Source organism: Choristoneura fumiferana, chromosome 14, assembly GCF_025370935.1.
Source record: "Choristoneura fumiferana chromosome 14, NRCan_CFum_1, whole genome shotgun sequence".
NCBI classification, from domain to species: Eukaryota; Metazoa; Arthropoda; class Insecta; order Lepidoptera; family Tortricidae; genus Choristoneura; species Choristoneura fumiferana.
Genome location: NC_133485.1, coordinates 597805 through 615800, shown reverse-complemented (window position 1 = coordinate 615800; position 17996 = coordinate 597805). Strand labels below are relative to the sequence as shown.

At 36.4% G+C, this 17996-nt stretch overlaps 3 protein-coding genes across 3 annotated transcripts; all 3 read right to left on the bottom strand.

The window, feature by feature from the left end:
* Positions 1–1215: 1215 nt before the first annotated feature.
* On the bottom strand, positions 1216–5188 carry LOC141434613 (juvenile hormone esterase-like). The gene is made up of 3 exons (XM_074097039.1): positions 4791–5188; positions 1767–3052; positions 1216–1517 (listed from the first exon to the last, which is right to left on the bottom strand). Exons 1-3 carry the CDS (start codon positions 4971–4973, stop codon positions 1349–1351), a joined length of 1638 nt encoding a protein of 545 aa, XP_073953140.1. The 5' UTR covers positions 4974–5188; the 3' UTR covers positions 1216–1348.
* A 383-nt stretch (positions 5189–5571) lies between these two features.
* Positions 5572–9725, bottom strand: LOC141434612 (carboxylic ester hydrolase-like). The gene is made up of 3 exons (XM_074097038.1): positions 9168–9725; positions 7727–9012; positions 5572–7644 (listed from the first exon to the last, which is right to left on the bottom strand). Exons 1-3 carry the CDS (start codon positions 9348–9350, stop codon positions 7473–7475), a joined length of 1641 nt encoding a protein of 546 aa, XP_073953139.1. The 5' UTR covers positions 9351–9725; the 3' UTR covers positions 5572–7472.
* Positions 9726–12786: 3061 nt separating this feature from the next.
* Positions 12787–15417, bottom strand: LOC141434611 (esterase E4-like). Its single transcript, XM_074097036.1, has 3 exons — positions 15131–15417; positions 13766–15057; positions 12787–13266 (listed from the first exon to the last, which is right to left on the bottom strand). The coding sequence occupies exons 1-3, from the start codon at positions 15311–15313 to the stop codon at positions 13098–13100; spliced, it is 1644 nt and encodes a 547-aa protein (XP_073953137.1). The 5' UTR covers positions 15314–15417; the 3' UTR covers positions 12787–13097.
* Between the last annotated feature and the right edge of the window lie 2579 nt (positions 15418–17996).

Genomic DNA, 17996 nt, shown 5'->3' with positions numbered 1-17996 from the left:
TCTATTTATTTTTAGGGTTCCGTACCTCGAAACGAAAACACGGAACCCTTATAGGATTACTTTGTTTTCCGTCCGTCCGTCTGTCAAGACCCCTTTTCTCCGGAACGCGTGGATTTATCAAGCTGAAATTGATATCGAATACTCAAATCTGCGGTCCCTTGAAGCCCAGTTATAATCAAACTTCTAAGTCAACGCAATCAAAGTTACAGTCATTAAACAACGTGTTTCCATACAAATAGCAGTGCACTGAAAACCTATAGGGCACTTCCAGTTGTCTTAGAAACTTCAAATTTGGTGTGAAGGTAGCTATTATAACACAACCAACTAGAAAAATCTGAAAATCTTGTTTTTTTTTTATGTCTGTCTGTAAATATTAATGACTAATTTAATCTGACCCCACACTGCTTACATTTTGCTTAAGAGTAGGGCTCTGCATACACTGGATGTATTAAATCACTTGGAAAAATCGAGAAATATCTTCAAGACACGATTCTCGTTTACATACCTATAAATGTGCACGGAACCCTCGGTGCGCGAGTCCGACTCGCACTTGCTCGGTTTTTTTTGTAATGCCACGTAAAAATGATTCTTTCTTTCTTTCTTCAAATGCAAAAAATGTTAATAATCACTGTATGTATACACAAACCTATGTAATATTTACGTCATCCTCACAAAAAATTTGCTCCTTGGTTGTGACCTTTGTGTATGTTTACCAATAACCACTAATCACTAATAACTACATTTTTTGGAGCCTAATAATAAAGTAAATGCAAAATTATAGTCGTCAGAGTTTGCAGATTTTTTTTAGACAATTGACAAGTGTTAATAATGTACTCCAACCCCTTCTATGTCCAAGCATGCGAATGTAGTTCTAATGACAACGTAGGTACAAGTGTCGCAGAGATGCAGCTGCCTTTTACGTAAGTTTGTGTATTAATAAGAAACTAAAATGCTATAAACCGTGTGGTATCGGGTTAGAATTACACCTCTCCATTTCTTCCGTGGATGTCGTAAGAGGCGACTGAGGATATAGGTTAAGGTATACCGTAGGCGACAGGCTACCAGTCACTATTGTACCGTTTTTGTCAAAATTAATAAAACCTAAAATTGCTAAAAGTGGCTCTGAAGCGGTAACGTTTCGTGAGCTCTGCCTACCCCATTTGGGAATACAGGTGAGATGTTTGTGTGTGTGTATAAAACAATTAAACCACCATTGTACCGAAGTTTTTACTTACATCATGGTTTACATAAGTAAAAATGAAAAAGAAATAAAACCTAAGCTTAAATATTACAAAAAATGGAAAACATGCAGTAAAACCTCAGGCGAACATAATATTGTTTTGTTTGCTCATTTTCTCCTATATTTAGAGTCCACATCTCTCCAGAATATAAATGATTCTCTTTGCCACATTGGGATGATAGATAGCTCTTTGTCTATAGCTAAAGCCTGTGGTGCCTCCTTGCGGGCGGGGAGCCAGCGTAGCGGCAGCAGCTCCGTAGTTTCTGGGGTTGGATCACTGGAAAACGACAAGAACAGAAATATTGATTCTGCGTCTATCTAACATCCTTTGATTTAATGCTATTATAGTTCATCACTCATTCATTATAACGCAGTTAATAAAAAAAATAGACTAGAACTTAAAAAATACTGTAGATTAGGCGATACTTTGCTAAGTTTAGATAGATAAATTATATTAATTTCGCAATTAGAACTTGAATAGCTCAATATTGAGAAACAGAAGACCTTCAAATATAAGTATACTTACCCATACTTTGCAAAATTTGTCCACAACGTTGTCATTCTATTGATCATTTCCATCTCGAATAACACTGGTATAAATGGTTGGTAAAACAAATAAAATAGATCATCTGCATGCGACATTCCAGTTGAATTTCTGAAGATGGAACCGGAGGCAAATTTGCCAATGTTCCGCCACCCGTCATATTTGAGGTAGTAATGGTACAACGGGTGGTTACTTGAATTCAACAATAGCTCTGTTTCAACCATCGGAGGGTAGTTGAAGAATGGCTCCCCATAAAATCTTGAAAGTTTGAACTGAGCTGAAGGTGCTTCTGATATAGGTTCATCTCCCATATACATTTTCTTGACTTCTTCTGCCACACGTTTTTTGTCACTCTCTGATGGAAACACTAAATTATTTGGTAGTGAATCTTCAATATCAACATTAGGTAACACTGACGGATCTTCTAGGCCAGCAAACAAAAAGCCTTCCTCGTCATTTGTTCCCACAATCATAGGGACTTTGTTGTATTCTCCACTTAACAATAATTGGTAAGGATCCTTTGTCAAAAAAGGTTCTACTCCATCAAAGACTTTTTCAACACTAGGCGCATATATAAGTCTAGATAACATTATTTTTTTCTTATCCAAAGGGAGTTTGACTTGAGTGAGTTCTTCTAATGATTTGTTTTTGAAAATTTTATACAACTCATAAGGATCTTCAGTTTCGTATCCCATAGCTTTCGCAATAAGTTTTGCGTTGTGTTCAGGGTTTGCTTGGTGTGCCCATGCCATCAGTGACGATCCGCTCTGTGTGATAGCTTTATGAAAGATTCCAGCAGACATTGGCGAAAGTATGTGGTATGACACTGAGGCCCCGCCGGCACTCTCACCAAATAATGTCACGTTGTCGGGATCTCCTCCGAACACCCGTATATTCCTCTGAACCCACCTTAATGCTGCGACTTGGTCCTTCATTCCAGCGTTACCAGGCGCTTCTTTGATTCCCAGACCGAGAAATCCATGTACGTTTAGTCTATAGTTAAATGTAACTAAAATTACACCTTTTGGCACCAAATAATTTGGACCGTACATCAGAGGCGTCCCGGATCCCTCTACGAATCCTCCTCCGTGGATGAATACCATGACTGGAAGCGGAGTGTCCGGCGGGTATACTGGGGTGTACACGTTTAAAGTCAAGCAATGTTCTCGTCCTCTAAATATGTTTCCAACCAGTGAGCGTTGATAGCACATCACCTTGTGATCAACGGCATCAAACACGCCTTCCCAGGTTGGTTCAGGGCCAGGAGCCTGAAAATGAGAGTTATACTTAATATTTATTATTATTATTTAAATTATCAGGCCAGGCAGGCAGTTGGAAGCAACTGATATATGCCTGTATCTACTTTGATTCCAGTTATTTAAATTATCTTGTACTATAAGAATACATATAATATAGTTGTAGGTACATAACTTACGGTCAAGAGCAAAGATAATATTTACATTTAACTATTTTGTTGCTGTCACTTTGTGTTTGAACTTTTGTATAAAATTGACACAAGACATACAGTGACATGGTACTTCTTTGACTGTAAGAAGTAAGATTGTAAAATTGTAAAATTATGTACAGTATAATAATATATTTTATAGTTGTGTAAGTCAGCCCTAATAATGCTTAAAAAACTAAATTTAAAATTATATAACTTTATAAATGTGCTAAATTATAATTATGAGTTTATACATTTATCGATATTATTTTACGTTATGTACTTACTAAATTAAAATCATCAATTGCGACGTTTATCAGTGGTTACTGGTTACATAGTTTGCGATTATTTACATTAATATTGCTTTATATTTACATAATTTAAGAATTCATTTACAGAGTAGTAATAACGTCTTTAAATTAAGAATGTTTTTAATTTATTTTGAACATGCACATCGGATATCTTGTTTGAAATTAAAAAAAAAAATCTGAAATTGTATTTGCTACTTGGATACTATTATATTCCCACTTTTGTATTGCGGATCATTATTGAACATACTCAAAGCTAAATTTGATTAAGGTAACAATAATTTAATTTAGTGTGATTTAATTTTAATTTTGTAATTTGACATGTTTTACCTTAATTAACGCTTAATATACATTGTACGATTAATTCCTCTATTGCAACTTAGTCTTACTTATTTTATTTGGTTTGTATGAATCAGGATCATGTTCATTATCATTATCATCAGCTTACAGCAGTCTACTGCTGGCCATACTGCTGGGCATCTTCCATGGCGCGCCACAACACTCTGTCTTCAGCCCCTCGCATCGTTTTTAGGCACTTAACGATGTCTGACGACAAGATATGTTGATGTTTCCCGAGACCAGCCCAGCCCAACTGTATTCGCCTATTAGCCTCTTTCTCAAAGTTGCTTCTACTGAGTTGTATTGTCTTACCAAGATATACATACTTAGACAAGACTTTGTGTGTGGCGCCACCTACGGTAACTGGTCTCGGAATCAGGATGCTTGCGGATATACATTACCAATTCTGATATAGGTATATACGAGTAATATATATTGAAAGTAGGTATAACAATTTACGATTAATAAAGTGCTGACTGCAGCTTGATGACTCCTTGAGTTGTTGCTACTCATGGCGGTGGTGACCATTTTTCATCAAATGACCCGCTTGCTCGTTTTCCTTCCTGTCATAATAAAAAAATGCTCTCTAGCGCACGTCACTTTATTTGCATGATAAAAAGTGGTTAGGCATCGATGCCACACCGGAACCAAACGTTAATCAAGTTAGTTATTTTTTTAATATACCTAGTAATATGCTTGAATGCAGCCTCGAATGCATGCTTGCTTGCACTATTTCTTGCATAATTATGCTTGCTTACATGCTCACTTGCATGCTTGCTTCTCTTTCTTCCTCTTTCTTTCTTTCTCTTTCTTTCTTTTTTCTTTGAAATGTTTATGGTTTACGCAAAATAAAAGCTAGTTAACAATAAATTTAACATAGCGCCTATCATCCGTTTGAACAAGGTTTGAACATACCTGAAATCTGTTTTCCGGCGTGAGGGAGGCATAAGGTATCCCGAGGTACGCCGCGTGCGAGCCGTCGTGCGCGACGCTCCCGCGCACGCGGCCGCCGCTCACGCGCAGCGGCGCCGTCGGCTGCCACGCCAGCCGCGCCGCCCACAGCGACCACAGCACTAGCCACTTCGCTCTCACCCACATTACGACAGACTAATTTTGTTTCATTAAATGGATTTCCAGAAACGTATTAAATAATACAAAAAACGCGTCACATTGTAAAGTGACCGTAAATAATTCACTACTAAATTTATTGTTTGAACTTTACACTACTTGAACGAAAATGTTCTCACTTTTATTAAAATACGACGCGAAATACTTTATTTTTATGACATTAATGGATATTATCAAGTGTTCCAGTCGACAGCGGAACGGTATCTGATTAGTCATTACAAGCGATTAGATTATTTGTTACACAGGGTGACTTTTTTTTTTTTTTTTCAAATAATGTCGAAACCAGAATACACTAAAAAAACAGAAAGTATAGCTGGGCTTGAGGCTTAATATGTAAATGTTTTATAAATATTTATAAGTATTTCAAGGTTAGTAGTGTAGTGATCTATTTATTGACAATTTATTCCAGGTAGCAGTTTATTTTAGTATCCAGGCCAGGAGTAAATATTCTGTCCGTCTCAATCGATGATATTCACTTTTTACTAGGTTTAAAAAAATAAAGAAGAGTTTTATACTAATTGTTTTGTTTTTTAATTCAAATTGAAGGTAATACGAATTGGTAAGCTACTAAGCCTACTTATGTACAGTCTCTCACCTTATGAAAACTAACAAGTTTAACAAATTACATGATTTGAAATAAATGTTTAATTTTAATCATAATTTTTTTTTTTTGACTTCTTGTTATAGTATTATTCTAATTTACGTTACTATTAAAAAAAATACATGCTTAGTTACTTTTAACTTTATCTATGTATAGGAAGGAAAGAATACACAGTACAGATACAAATTTACCCTTTAGACGGCGAGCACGGCATGGAAATAGCCTTGTGTTGTTTTTTCTGAATTAGATATATTTACAAAAGCATAAAAGAAATTCGACATGATTATTAATCAATTAAATGTTTCTATTAGTCTTATTTTCTTACTTCTTTCTTAGTGTTTCCAGCGTTATAAATAGTTTAATGAATTTGATATCAGAAGCAATATAAATGAATAACAATGGCGGATGACGGGTCATAATGGATTTTAAAATATAATTTACTTGGTTCGATAATTATTCCAGTCTATTTACATCTCACATTGTATCACACAGACCTCCTCTCGAAATTAGAAGCCTTGGGTCGTAGTTCTCACGTGGAATCAACAAATTTGACACACACCAATTAAAGGGATTCCATGCCCCAATGACCTTCGATCTGAATTCCTTAGTTTTGTAATGTTTTTGTAGCTTATTGTATTCACAACAACGGCTTTAAGCAATATAGTATCCCATATTTACTTCTACGTTCATTGCCTTCGAGATATTTGGCATCAAAGTTGAACCATTTTAGGCCAAAAAACTGGTTTTCTGGCCATAACTTTTGTGTCAATTAGTTTTAAATGAAAACCCTTGACCAGTTTTTAAAGACGTCAAAGACGAACCCAAATATGTAGATTTCGTATATGTTAGATCTTTTACGTCAATAGAGATACGAAATACGAAATGAGTGTTTTTTTCAGACAATGTTTAAAAAAAATCTTACAAAACTAAGTATTAGTTTCTTTCAAAATCCGGTAGACAAAAAAGGAGATAAAAGATTGGAGAGCCGATAGCCGTTTGACTTATAATTCTATTTGTAGCGCAAAAGTAGGAGATACGATTCAAAACTTGTCGAAAATCGATGAAAACCTCGGGTAGCCCCTTAATTGATTCGCAAGTTCGGAAAATGATGCGAGCAAATAATATTTTAAATGAAACATTTTTTTATTTATAGACGCTATACACAAAAATTAACAAAACAAAATACAAAAGCAAAGAAAAATAAAACTTAAAACTAACTTATTAAGCTTAGATCAGAATCTATATGTAAGTATGTACAAATTTATTTTTTAATTTAATTTTTCAGTTGTCAAAAAATTTAGTCAATAATACAGTATTCAAAGAATTATATTACATTATATTATATATATTATATTACAGTATTAAATACTACTATACTAATTAATATTATATTATATTATATTACAGTATTAAAGAAGCCGTGGTGGCCTAGTGGTTTGACCTATCGCCTCTCAAACAGAGGGTCGTGGGTTCAAACCCCGGCTCGCACCTCTGAGTTTTTCGAAATTCATGTGCGGAATTACATTTGAAATTTACCACGAGCTTTGCGGTGAAGGAAAACATCGTGAGGAAACCTGCACAAACCTGCGAAGCAATTCAACGGTGCGTGTGAAGTTCCCAATCTGCACTGGGCCCGCGTGGGAACTATGGCCCAAGCCCTCTTGTTCTGAGAGGAGGCCTGTGCCCAGCAGTGGGACGTATATAGGCTGGGATGATGATGATGATGAATACAGTATTCTATCATCGTCAGGGATAAATATATAGTTTTTACATTGTTATAGGCATTACTGTCAACCTGCCACATCTTTGAACTTCAATAGTCTTTTAAGCATGTTTATAATGGAATAATATATCATCTTTTTACTCATTTAACATTTCCGTCTATATTTCGAGTACACGTGTTTCCAGAATTTCAATGATTCTCTATGCCACATTGGGATGATAGACAGCTCTTTGTCTATAGCTAAAGCCTGTGGTGCCTCCTTGCGGGCGGGGAGCCAGCGTAGCGGCAGCAACGCCGTGGTTTCTGGAGTTGGATCACTGGAAAATAACAAAAATATAATTAGAATATTAAATTTGTTTGTAATTATAAAATAGTTGTTACCCATGACTAAATACTTACCCATACTTTGCAAAATTTGTCCACATTGTTGTTACTCTATTGATCATTTCCATGTCAAACCACGCTGGTATAAATGGTTGGTAAAACAAATAAAATATGTCGTCTCCATGCGACATTCCAGTTGAACTTCTGATGATGGGACCAGAGACAAACTTACCAATGTTTCTCCATCCATCATAATTGAAATAGTAATGATACAATGGCTGGCCACTCGAGTTTAATAACAGCTCAGATTCAGCCATCGAAGGGAAGTTGAAGAATGGCTCTCCGTAAAACCTTGAAATTTTAAACTGAGCTATAGGTGCTTCAGATATGGGTTCGTCTCCCATATACATTTTTTTGACTTCTTCTGCAACACGTTTTTTCTCACTCGCTGATGGAAACACTAAATCATTTGGTAATGAATCTTCGATATCTACATTTGGTACCACTAAAGGATTCTCTACGCCCACAAATAAATAACCTTCGTCGCTATTTGTTCCCACAATCATAGGTACTTTATTGTATTCTCCAGAAAGAAATAATTGGTAAGGATCCTTTGTCAAAAAAGGTTCTACTCCGTCAAAAATTTTTTCAACACTTGGCGCAAAAATGTGTCGGGATAACATGGTTTTCTTCTTATCCAAGGGGAGCTTTACTTGAGTGAGTTCTTCTAATGGCTTGTTTTTGAAAATTTTATACAATTCATAAGGGTCTTCAGTGACATATCCCATGGCTTTCGCAACACGTCGTGCAATGTGTTCAGGGGTCGCTTGTTGAGCCCACGCCATCAGTGATGACCCACTCTGTGTTATGGCTTTATGGAAAAGCCCAACAGACATTAGCGATAGCAAGTGGTAAGACACCGAGGCTCCGCCAGCACTCTCACCGAATATCGTCACGTTGTCTGGATCTCCTCCAAACACCCGTATGTTTCTCTGAACCCACCTTAATGCCGCAACTTGGTCTTTCATTCCCGCGTTACCAGGAGCTTCTTTAATTCCCAGACTAAGGAATCCGTGTACGTTTAGTCTGTAATTAAATGTAACTAAAATTACACCTTTTGGTACCAAATAATTAGGACCGTATATTAGAGGTGCTCCAGAACCCTCAATGAATCCTCCTCCGTGGATGAATACCATGATTGGGAGCGGAGTATCCGCGGGGTACACCGGAGTGAACACATTTAGCGCTAGGCAATCTTCTCGTCCCATTAGTATTGCCCCGACCATAGTACTTTGGTAACACGTCACTTTATCATCAATGGCATCATACACGCCTTCCCAAGTTGGTTCGGGACCGGGAGCCTGAAAATAAGATTGCGTATAAATATAGTCTTGAAATTTGTTACATTTCATCTGAAGATCCAATGACTATCAAAAAAATGATTACTATAGAAAATTTATTTTTTATATTTTTAGAGTATCTCCTTATGTCACTGTAATCGTAGATTTAAACGTACTTGAAAGCGGTTATCTTCTGTGAGGGAGGCGTAAGGTATCCCGAGGTACGCCGTGTGGGAGCCGTCGTGCGCGACGCTCCCGCGCACGCGGCCCCCGCTCACGCGCAGCGGCACCGTCGGCTGCCGCGCCAGCCGCGCCACCCACAGCGACCACAGCACTAACCACTTCGCTTTCATCCACATTAGGCAGCAAATCCAACCTTATGTCATTGAATTTATTTTTAGAAATCTAGTGAATGACACAACCAATCATGTTGTGTGGCAACAGTAAACTATTAAATGGTCAGTTTATTTGCTGTTTGAACTTTATAACAGAAAAGGACAATATACTGGACAAGGTCATGACATTATCGGAATACAAAACGAAATGATTTTTGCCATCCTATGATTATGAACTATTTTAAAGTGTTACGGTTGACAAAACAATTATACCAGACTAGACATTACAACTGATATGATAATTTATTACTAGCAAACCCCACGGCTTCGTTCATGCTGAGATATAAGTAGTTTGTGATTGTGTGGAAATAACGTGAAACTTAGTCCCCTCTATTTTGATCCCCTAACAGCCTTATTAATAAAAAACATCTAATTCGAATTTAATCCGAACTTACACTTGGACTAGTTACTCCTTGACTAAATAAGTATTAAGTCAGTTTTAAAATTTGTATTAATAAACATGGACTAGCGAGGTATTAGTTAAACATTTCTTAAGCCTAGACTATGACGTAAACAATGGCAACCCAGCGTGAGAAAAAAATAAAAGAATGAGTCATTGAATGAAGGAGGAATGAAACATAGAAAAAAAACAAGAAATGTCTTTAATCTGTGGTATGAACCCACATCCGAAGTAGAAAGTAACCAATTAAACATGCGGCCCAGCATGGCGCTGTTTTGTAATGTATCTCGCTCACTCTTGTTATAGTCACAATAGTGTAAGTGTAGCGGTAATTAGTTCCGACGCTGGCCACCAGAACATGTATATTTGCATTGTCAGCATAGATTGTCAGCCTTTTGAAAACGGCAGGGCTACTACGAAAATCGAAACTTGAAGTTCGTGTCGTGCGGTCCCTCTGACACTTACACTATTTAATACGAGAGCGAGAGGGACGGTATGATACGAACTTCGATTTTCGAGTTTAGTAGTAGCCCTACAGTCACTTCAACATCATTGTTTGTTATTACGGGAATAATACTGAATGAAACTGAAACTGTTGAATAAAGATCGCATATTAATTAAATACACGTTAAAAATAATTTAGTAAAAACGAAGATATCACAGCCTCAGACTCTTATGGCAGTTAAGACTTTGATATGAGGCGGTATGTGACCACCTCTCGCATCACCTGCTAACTCATTTTTCACCATATCAACTATGAAATTGGCAGTATCACGACTAAATCGGTATTTAGTTTTAAATTCGTGTCCTGAAAGCTCGAAAGGATTTTTGCGGACTTTGTATAATTTTACATGCCTAACCACCTCCTGTTCTAATTCCTCGAGTTCTTCAAGCTCTTGCACGACATGCAAATCATCGGCATAATAATCCATGCTATACTATGCTATATGCATGCAAAAATAGTAGTTAGGTAAATAAATTTACTACAATAAATTTCAAATAAATCCACAGGCAAACTACAACCATCAATCGAAACAGAAAAGTTAGGTTACTCCAATATTACTCCATCGTTAAACTAGGCATCACCAAGGATTAAGTTTTAGTCCGAGACTAAGCCTGGATTAGCTTACTCTTTCCTTACTTCTTGTTTATTAATACTGACTTTTACTAATCTCAAGTTCAACCTCGAATTAAAGTTAAACCTACTCTACTCCACTTTATTAATAAGGCTGTAAATGTCTTAGTCAGGTAGACAAGCGCTTTACCAGTTTTGATTTATGTTTATGAGTACATAGAATCCTAAATTCAAGTTGTATTTTTGATATTTTTGTCATATTTCTAATTTTGAATCGATGAAAACTTTTCGCAAACTTTCTTTTCTGATTTAAATCTGTTAAATCTTATTTTTATTTGAATTTCAAATTTTATTATTTGTGTGAAAAAGTTACCCACGGACCGACAAATTTATTTTCGCTGTTATAATATCAGTATGGTGTGTGGATTAGTTGGATAAGAATCATTACAGTGTCATCACATTTTGATTCTACCTGTTTTGATTGCGACAATTGCATCCATTTTTTTATTGTAGTTTAATTAGGATAATTAGACCCATAGGCTCGTGTAATTAGGTTGGTACTATTAATATCTAGTTTTTCTAGCATACCCAAAATAAAGAATTACAGGCAAATTTTTATTACGTTTCTGCAATCTTGGTTCGGATTTCTAATTTTTTTTTGAGATAAAATATAGCCTAGCTGTTTCCCGCTACTTCTTCTACAAAAAATGCGTTAATCACATGCTTGTGGCAACTGTACAAGTTTCCTGTATAAAAACTATCCTGTATCTTTTTCAAGGTATCAAACTATCTCCTTGCCAACATCTTGATTGATTAAGCACTTTCGGCTTGAAAGCGTTAGAAACAAACATAATCCTTTTAACATTTAATAACATTAGTACCTATAAATATATTAGAATGTTAAAATACTCACTGATAATATACTTTTTTCAAATCGGTTTATATTCGTTATTGAATTTAAGGAACAAACAAACTAAAATCTTTTTTTTGTCTTTATAATTTTAGTTTACATTAAGATAGAGAGTATCGCCTGGGTGACCTTGCTTTTTTCTGTTTTTAATTTATCTATTAAAAAAGAGATAATATATATATTAAGATTGTGTCGAACACGCCTATGATAGGGTTCCGTAGCTATTACGAAAAAATGAAGTAATATTTTTCTAAGGATTTCGTATTGTGTACGGAATCTTCCAAGTTTAGGTATATTTTTATACCTTAGGCTACTGTTTAATCTTAAACTACTAATAATTCTCAAGCAATCTTAGCCGTTATATTTTCTTGAAAATTTAATAATTATATTTACTACCATCCTGATTTTATTCAAATTTTTCCACCCAACTGTTTAGAATTTAGAGGGGGAACGCTCGATTTTAATGAAAAAGTTGAATATTTCGCAAACAGATCACTGAATCGAAAAATCGTCCTGGCAACCCCCAATGGTTTTACAATATCTATACCCCACACTATAGGGTTAGTCGAGAAAAAAAAATTACCCCACCACGTCTACGGGAGTTACCCTAAAAAATTGGTTTAATTTTTTTTTAATTTAACCACTGTCGGCGTGACTGATATGTATATTCATACCAAATTATAGCTTTCTAGTACTAACAGTCTCTGAGCTTAGCCGCGGGCAGACAGACAGACAGACAGACGGACAGACATGGTGAAACTGTCATCACATGTACCGAAATCAAGATTCATTTTTTTTAATACAAGCTTCTTGCTGATTTGAGTTGCATCGTCATTCTAACGATTTAATGTATACAAATTTCAAAGTCAATCCGACACTATGGGTCCAAGTCGACTCGCAGTATTTGTTTACAGATAGACACACAGATACCAGGACAGTTATAACTAAATCAAAGATAAATAGTGTGGTATGTATTTAATTTTAAAAAACACGTTTTCTAGCTAGAGCTACTACTAGATAGGCGCCGCGACTTGCCGATTCCTCCGATAGTTTTACGCCTGACGATATAATTTAGCAGGACGATGATTGACTACAATTTGTTATTCTTTAGATTAAGCTGAAGTGCCTCATGATATTTTTGATTCACATGAACACACTTACATAGTAAATCGACCAATAAAATTTGTTGAAATTACATTACAAGGGGATACATTATCACATTACAAGGGAGCGGGGCTAAGGTTTGCTGTTAATCTGGTCGAATTTTGCAAATCGCCGTCTCTTCTATTAACGTTACCTTCTTAAAAGAAACTCACTCTTATAAAACTATAAGTTTCTATATTTTGAGTACACCTTCTTCCAGTGTTTTAAGGATGTTGTATTCCACATCGGAATGTAAGACAATTCTTTGTCAAGAACAAATGCTTGCGGCTCCTTCAGGTTAACAGGCCGCCAGCGAAGAGGCAGCAATTGTGTTGTGGTGGGTGTCGGGTTACTAGAAACATAATAACCGGCTTAGAAAAGTTGCAGAATCCCCATTATTATCACTTCAAAGTTCAATATCTCAAAAACGACAGAAACGATTTTAATCAAACATAGCTAAAAACCCTCGCATAGAAACTCGCTTTTAAGCAAAAACAGGCATACAGGCATTGGTGTCAAACTTACCCCTCTTTTTGCGTCGGGGATTAAAAAGACAAACTCGTACTTACTTTAAGTACTGACATATTTGTTTGTATGTAAAATCTATACTAAGATAATAAAGACGCAAGCTTTGTTTATTTATATTTAGGGTTAAGTAATCCCTGGCTGAGACTATTGAGTCGATTCTTAAAATATTTCAGTTTTAGAAAGCTTCACTATTCCTCATTAATCCAGGCATGACTGGCATGACAAACAGACAAACGACTTCAAATCAGCGAAGGTCAAAGAAGAGAGGTACCTATTCATGCATTTTAATTAGTATTCGAAAGAATTTTTCTCATGAAACTTACCTGTATTTAGCAAAATTGGTCCACAGGGTTGTTATTTTGTTAATTATATCTGTATCAAACCACGACGGTATAAGAGGGTGGTAGAACAAATAAAATAAGTCGTCAGCATGGGTCGCTCCGGGAGCCCGCCAGAATGATGCACCAGCAAGAAGTTTGACCGCGTTCCTCCACCCATCGTATTTAAACAAATAATGATACACTGGCAAGTTACTTGAGTTCAATAACAATTCAGTTTCAGCCATTGAAGGATAGTTGAAGAATGGCTCTCCATAAAACCTGGATAGTTTTTTCTTAGCTAAACATGACTCCGAAATTGGTTCATTCTCCATATATAGTTTCTCTATTTCTCCTGCAACTCGTTTTCTCTCACTTTCTGTAGGGAAAAGTAAATGATTCGGTAAAGAATGTGCGATATCTATAGTTTGTAGATTTTCCTCTAGGCCTGTAAAAAAATATCCTTCTTCATCGTTGGATCCTATGATCATGGGCACTTTATGGTATTCCCCATTGAGCAATAATTGATATGGATCTTTTGTCAAGAAAGCTTCCACACCATCAAAGACTTTTTCTACAGTAGGCGAAAACATCAAATTATTTATATGTACTTTTTTGACATCTACAGGAATTTTTACCTTAACTAGTTCGTCTGCAGGAGTGTTTTTGAAAATTTTGTATAGTTCGTAGGGATCCTCAATATTGTACCCCATAGTTTTAGCGACGATGCGAGCATTATATTCGGGGGTCCTCTGATGAGCCCACGGCGAAATTGATGATCCGCTCTGTGCAATGGCTTTATGAAAGAGTCCAGCAGACATAGGAGACAGCAAGTGGTACGACACTGAGGCAGCACCAGCGCTCTCACCGAATATCGTCACATTATCCGGATCACCTCCAAAAGCTCCAATGTTTCTTCTCACCCATTTCAATGCTGCGACTTGGTCCTTCATCCCAGCGTTACCTGGTGCTTCTTTTATACCTAAACTAAGAAACCCCAGAACATCCAGCCTGTAGTTAAACGTTACTAAAATAACATCTTTCTCAACCAAATAGTTCGCACCATATACGAAAGGTGTTCCTGACCCCTCTTTAAATCCTCCGCCGTGGATGAAGACCATGACTGGTCGCTTATTTGGTGACGGAAACACTGGAGTATACACGTTTATAGTCAGACAGCCTGTCTCATCCTGTCGTCCGATATGTGCATCGAACATTAAATTGGCAGGTTGAGGACATATCGTTTTATCATCGACGGCATCAAGTATATTTTTCCACGTTGGTTCAGGACCTGGAGCCTAAAAATGAAGGCGGTGTTTAATAACTATGCAAGAGAAATAAGCACGATAGTATTTGAGGCTTTAAACGGACCTGAAAGCGGTTATCCTCTGTGAGAGAGGCGTAAGGTATCCCGAGGTACGCCGCGTGCGAGCCGTCGTGCGCGACGCTCCCGCGCACGCGGCCGCCGCTCACGCGCAGCGGCGCCGTCGGCTGCCGCGCCAGCCGCGCCGCCCACAGCGACCACAGCACTAGCCACTTCGCTCTCACCCACATTACTACACTTAAACTTAACTTACACTAACTAAACCGTATTTAACACCGGTTTTAAATAATGTATAAATTAACAAAAAAAGCATTTAACTGACACAGTATATGTCTAAAGTGTCTAACCTCTACATAATACGAGTAAATAATAAGTTATTTACTAAATTGTACTCGCTATTTCATTGAATTTTATCATTATTTTCCTTTGGCTTTAGGGAAAATTAATATTAAATTTGTCACAAATGTGCACATACTACTACAAATACTTAGGTATTAAATGAAGCGTAATAATTTGCTATCAGCTGTTTCGTATCTGAGTTTTATTATTCTATCAATACGATAGTGAGGAAGGACACGAATTATCTGTAATACATAACTAATACTAATCAGTTTAAAATGTTAAGGTCGGCGAGGACTGTTGTTATGAAAAGCTGAAGGTACTTATCAGTCGAACAATTTGAATCATGGCCCAGGTTGGAAACTTTGTGCTACTAATGTCATGTTGACATCTCATACTTTTGTGCAGGAAATCATAGTGAAATTGATTATTAAAAGGTTCCACCCTGGGTGGTGATTTGTTCGACTGTACCTACCTGTGTGTATGTAAGTATCAGTGGCGTGGCGATGATACAACTCGATGCCAATCGATTTGCCTAAATTTTTCATGACATCAGCATTGATAAGTATGGCAAAGCTTGTATATCTATTTGACGCGTGTTTTGTTATATCCGCAAACTATACGTTTTTTCTTATAATAGCACGCATGTACGGTCACGATCGTTAATTTGGGACCCATTTCGTGAAAAAGTCCTTTGAATTGTCATGCAAAATGACAGATATTCGATTTTAGGTGGGTCCCAAATTAACGATCGTGGCTGTATATCATTATATAATATATCCATGAAATTTTCTTTGTATATTTAATTTATACGAAACGTCACACTTACTGCCGTGACAACTGTCACAGATCTGCTTCTCTCTTATGACAAATTATTGTTCGCAAAACATTACTGCTCGAAAAAAAAATTAGATTTAGTCGTTAATGTTAAACTTAAATTTCATTTTAACGCTTCATACTCTTAGCACTAAAACCAACATCTTGTTACTAAATAACTGCGTTTGTATAAAAATTCTCGCTGTAAGTATACTAAATAACTCCGAGGAGTTGCATTCGAAAACAGCCTCACGCTTCACTCATTCCCCGGGCTACAACGAAAACACTTATTTTGTATCACGTTATAAATTTCACCCTATTATTATCTTTGTGGGTTCACTAAGTTGTTGATCTCAACAGAGCCATGAGGTAGTTATTTTTAAGCATGCTTAATCTTCACCAATTTTTTGATTAACTTAAGAATCGCTTCCTTTTAGGGTTCCGGAGCCAAAATGGCAAAAACGGAACCCTTATAGTTTCGCCATGTCTGTCTGTCTGTCTGTCCGTTCGCGGCTTTGCTCAGGGACTATCAATGCTAGAAAACTGTAATTTTGCACGAATATATATGTAAACTATGCCGGCAAAATGGTACAATAAAAAATTAAAAAAACATTTTTTTTAGGGTAGCTCCCATAGACGTAAAGTGGGGGTGTTTTTTTTTTCTCATCAACTCTATAGTGTAGATTATCGTTGGATAGGTTTGCTGAGACAATTTTTCGATTCAGTGATTTGTTTGCGAAATATTCCACTTTAAAGTGCAAAATTTCATTAAAATCGAGCGTCCCCCCCCTCTAAAATCTAAACCAGTAGGCGGAAAAATTTGAAAAAAATCATGATGGTAGTAAGTATATCAAACTTTCAAGGAAAACTATAACGGCTAAGTTTGCTTGAGAATTAAGGTATAAGGTATAAAATATGCCAAAACTTGGAAGATTCTGTATAAATACGAAATCCTTAGATAAATATTACTTGATTTTTTCGTAATGGCTACGGAACTCTATTTCGAGCGTGTCCGACACGCTCTTGGCTGGTTTTCTATCCCTGTTGGCGCCTCACGCTTTAATCTCTCGTGACATTTCTAGTTATCTTATTACCTAATAAATAATTCTGCAATTTAAATACAGTCTAAATTGCAAAGCTACAACAACAAATCAAGCAACAAAGCAACATGCTATTGTAAAGCTCCTGTACAGTTAACACATTGTGAATTGGCGAGTTATCTTTTTAAACAAATTTCAATAAGGCGTTCATTGACGTACAATAGAACGACATGGTTTTATTGTACGTCAATGCTTATTTAAGAGACTTCACAAACCTATAATAGCAAAACTTGTAAAAAAAGTGGAAGATAACGACACAATAAGAGCTTGACAAGAACTTAAGTGGATTATAACTATTGTGGATTATAACTTATGTGGGTTATATATTGTACCGTATAACTCACGTCTTAAATCTTATTTAGCTTGACATAAGATGTTTCGGGCTAATTCGTAGCCTTTCTTTATAGAAGCAACGCGACTCAGCGTTTGCTGCAACACACGCACTGCACAAACAACATGTCTAGCTAAACTCGATTTAAGACGTGAGTTATCCGGTACAATATCATTTAAGCTAGTAATAGAGACGCTTTGGTGTATACTGTAAGTCTTTATTATTAATAAATGAAATAAATTACAAATTAATAAGAGTGAGTCTCACGGTAGTTTCATGTTTTAATTAAAAAAAATATTTTGCAAAAAAAAATGGATTGCGGAATCG